This window comes from Delphinus delphis, chromosome 17 (assembly GCF_949987515.2).
Source record: "Delphinus delphis chromosome 17, mDelDel1.2, whole genome shotgun sequence".
NCBI classification, from domain to species: Eukaryota; Metazoa; Chordata; class Mammalia; order Artiodactyla; family Delphinidae; genus Delphinus; species Delphinus delphis.
The window spans coordinates 3,800,600-3,804,521 of record NC_082699.1 but is presented as its reverse complement, the minus strand read 5'-3'; the positions used below and the strand labels follow the sequence as shown (position 1 = coordinate 3,804,521).

Genomic DNA, 3,922 nt, shown 5'->3' with positions numbered 1-3,922 from the left:
AGAACCCTTTGTAAAAAACACACGCCCTGCCATTCTTCAAGAGAATCCAGCCAACCATGTCAGCTCAGATAACCCTCAAGATAAATGCTTTAAGCCATATTCCTACCCCTTCCTTTTCTCTATAGCATTTATCAACATGGAAAATGAGAGTTTCTCACCACCAGAATGCAAGTTCTCCCGGTGCCCACAGGTACACCCTGCACAAAGGAAAACAAATGTGAACGAATATGTTGTCAGAACTTGCAACACCAAGCTTTCACCATGTACACGGCAGGTGAGGGCTCTGTGCCTCCTTGCCTCACTTGCAAAACGGGGAGAATTGCACCTAATCTCACAGGCTCGATCAGGCTCAAATTCAGTACAAAATGGCACTGATGAAACACCTGGCACAAGAAATGCCCATTACAGGTCATCTGTACCCATCCATTTATGTCTCATCTGCAAAGTGTGATGGGAAGGGCCACAGCAATTAGCGCTGCAGCAGCGAGCAAGGCTGACCTGCTTCACAACCTGTGACTCAGTTTCCTCCCTGTAAGGGCAGGAGAGTGATGCCCTAGGACTGCAGCTATAGCTGCATTTGTAAAGCACACTGCCTGCAAATCATCCCTGGATCCCATCCCACCCCCCAAGCTTAAGAACTGCTGGTGCCAGGACCTGCAGTGGACCCTGTACGCAGTTTATAGCAAAATACCACATTGAAATGATAGCTGCTAAGTTTCATAACAGTCGAGGTCACAATGCACATTTTATTTTGATTAGTTCCTGTGACTCCTTAAATTATTTTTAACCCAGCAACACTACTTCCCAAGGTGTAGATGTGTGATGATTGGTGAGTTCGGTGTTGAGAGGGAGCTTAAAGACTCGTGGTGAAATACAGACAAGAAAAAAAGACAATGCAAAAGCCTCTTTAGTCAGATCTCAAGGTTCAACAAGAAAACCGAAATTACCTGGATGTTCTCCTCTGATTTAGAAAGTGATATGCTAAAATTGAAAATATTTAGAGTGTTACGATTCACCATTACTTTGTAGAACTAGGGTCACTTGAAATGCACAGCAGGCCCATTCTGTGAGGTTTTTTTCCCCCTAGCAAAGACAACCTGGGACGCCCAAATGTTCATCTAAGGGCTTCTCCTTCAAGGCATTCAAGTCTACTATTACAGGAGAATGAGAAATTTACAGTGACTATATATTTAGTGTCATCATTAAAATACTTCTAATTCTATTAAATACTTAACAGTGATGTCAAAAATTGGCTTTTGTGACAGAGGCGCTAGCAGAGTGAAAAAGTAGGATTCCAGATTTTATTTATTTATTTATTTTTAAGATCGAAAAAACACACCCGGGATAAAATTTCTTAGATCAATAAAGCTTCGGGAAACGGAGCGAGTTGTTCCGGGACCCACTGAAAACTGGTGAACTTGAACTTGGAAGTGGTGTTTTAACAACGCAACTGTGGGAAACAAGTGTCTGAACCAATCTTCAAACACCACCTCACATTTTTCTCCCCCCAAGTGTTCGAGTGGCAGACAAAATAAATTACCATAAATTATACGCCAAGGCAACTTCAAAACAACATGACACGACATGAGGCTGAGGATTTCCTTAGCTCCTCCAGGAAGTGTGTAACACTGTTTGTGCTTCTGGCCTGCAGGCTGGGTCGGAAGGGACCGTCAGACGTCGGGGTAGTTGCAGTAATACACCGCGGAGCTGGCGTCGGACACCACCGAGGAGATGGCCCCGTGGCTGTCCGCCAGATTTACGCCGGAGTCGTGTCCCTGGTAGGGGAGCCCCATCTCGGGCTTGCACACAAAGTGCAGGTACTGTTCGAATTCCGTGCGGTCCACCTCCCCGAGGAGCTCGGCCGGCTGGCCTGGGTCCGCGCCGTCCCGGCAGGGCAGCGCCTCGGGCGGCGGCGACGGCTGCCCCGGGCCCGGCGGGGGCGGCTGCGGTGGCATCTGGAAGCCGCGCCCGCCGCCCGCCGCCGCCGCCGCCGCCGCCGGCGAGCCCATCGCGCCGTAGTACATGTGCAGGGCGCTGGGGGGCGCCAGGAGGCCCGGCATCGCGGGGCCCGCGGGGCCCGCGGGCTCCGGGCCGAGCCGGGCGTGCAGGGGCCCGGCGGCGGGCGGCTCCGGGGGCCCCGCGTAGTCCGCGGCCTGCGCGTAGCTGTAGGGCCCGGCGGCCGGACAGTCCCCAGGCAGCGGCGCGGCGAAGAAGGCGGGGTCGGGCTCAACGCCGTCCAGCGGGGACGTGTCTGGCGTGGGCAACGGGTAGCCGTCGAGCGGGGGCGCGCCCAGAGCCTGGCAGTCGCGGTAGTGGCCGCCCATGTGCGGGGGCAGCAGCGGCGGGCCCGCGGGGAAGCCCTGCTCGGGGAAGGGCAGGCCTAGGCCGTCCATGGCCACGCGGCCGCCCTCGGGGCCCAGCGCGGCCGCCGGCGGCTCGGCGAGGCCGTGCAGGAAGCCGCCCTCCACCCGCTTCAGCCGCTTCACCTGCTTGCGCCGCCGCGGCCGGTACTTGTAGTTCGGGTGGTCCTGCATGTGCTGCACGCGCAGCCGCTCGGCCTCCTCCACGAAGGGCCGCTTCTCCGCCAGCGTCAGCGCCTTCCAAGACTTGCCTGCGGGAGCGCGGGAGGTGGAGAGGCGCGCGGGCTTAGGGTCGGAGCCCCGCTCCCGGGCCCCAGCTGGTCCCACCGCCCTCGCCTCCGACCTCGGATTGTGCAGCCCGGGCAAGGAGGGGAAGGGGTCCAGGTGAAGGTGAACGCTGGGCCTGCGGAGGCCGAGCACTCGAGGAAGACGCGAGGCCTCGGGTGCCTTCCTGTCGCCTCCTGGAAGCGGCTTCCCGCTCAACCGCTCGCGGTCGTCCGAGGAACCGAGAGCGTCCCCACCCGGGCGAGGAGTCGGGGGGACGGGCGCGACCAAGCCAGCTCCGCGCCAGGGTACCCTCGCCGCCACTCCGACGCGCGGGGAAGCCGCCTCCCGGGGCCGCTGGACCCGCGCCCCGGCCACCCGGGGAAGCCGGGCGCCGAGGCCCAAAGCCGTTCGGAGACTCGGAGAGCGGGAAGCGGGAAGGGACCGAGGGCCCCAGGGAAGGACGTGGCGGCCGCGCACCCCCAGCCTCCTCCGGCGCGAGGCCCACACCCCGTGAGACTCAAGGAAGCGGCTCCACGATTCGCACTCTCTGGGTCCCGGGCTCGGACTCACCCAGCATCTTGCTCAGCTCGGCGTTGTGCAGGTCCGGGTTCTGCTGCGCCAGGCGCTTGCGTTCGTCCTTCGCCCACACCATGAAGGCGTTCATCGGCCGCCGGATGCGAGACTCGCCCTTGGCTCGGCCCGCCGTCCCGGCCGGCGCCCCGCTGCTCGCCGCCGCCTCGCCCTTCATCTTCATGTCCCCGAGGGGACTCAGCGACTCGGCCCAGGGGCAGGGGCCCAGCCCGGCCATCACGGCGGGCAGCGCGCTCCGGGGCTGGCTCTGCTCGTCACTGGCGTACCCCGCATCCGGGCTGCTCATGGCGCTCCAGCCCTGCCCCGCGCCCCGCGCCCCTCCGCCGGACACGCCGCCTCCCCCGACCGGGGGGAGGGAGGGGGTGGGGAGAGAGAGAGGGAGATGCCCCACGGGCCGCTCGCGCCCCCCGGCCCGACCCCGCCGCCGGCGTCCCTGGCAGATCGCAGCCCCGGCGCAGCTACCGTCCCCGCCGGCCCAGTGACACTGCGGGCGCCCCTAGGCCGCGGGGCCTTTTCTGCACAGACGTGGCCAATAGAGCGACGGGGGCGGGCCGGGCCGGCGTCGCTAGGCCCACGCCCAGCTCGCCGCCCATGTCCCAAGTCCCAGCTCAACCCCATGCCCGCCCTTTCCCCTCCCCCGCCCGACCCCGCGCCCAGGGCTACACCTGCCCCCGGGAAAACTGGCTGGAGCCGGGCTTAGGCGC

General features: G+C 61.8%; 1 protein-coding gene across 1 annotated transcript; it reads right to left on the bottom strand.

The window, feature by feature from the left end:
* Window positions 1–1,298: 1,298 nt before the first annotated feature.
* On the bottom strand, window positions 1,299–3,667 carry SOX17 (SRY-box transcription factor 17). Its single transcript, XM_060035143.1, has 2 exons — window positions 3,198–3,667; window positions 1,299–2,611 (listed from the first exon to the last, which is right to left on the bottom strand). The coding sequence occupies exons 1-2, from the start codon at window positions 3,502–3,504 to the stop codon at window positions 1,671–1,673; spliced, it is 1,248 nt and encodes a 415-aa protein (XP_059891126.1). The 5' UTR covers window positions 3,505–3,667; the 3' UTR covers window positions 1,299–1,670.
* Window positions 3,668–3,922: the final 255 nt, after the last annotated feature.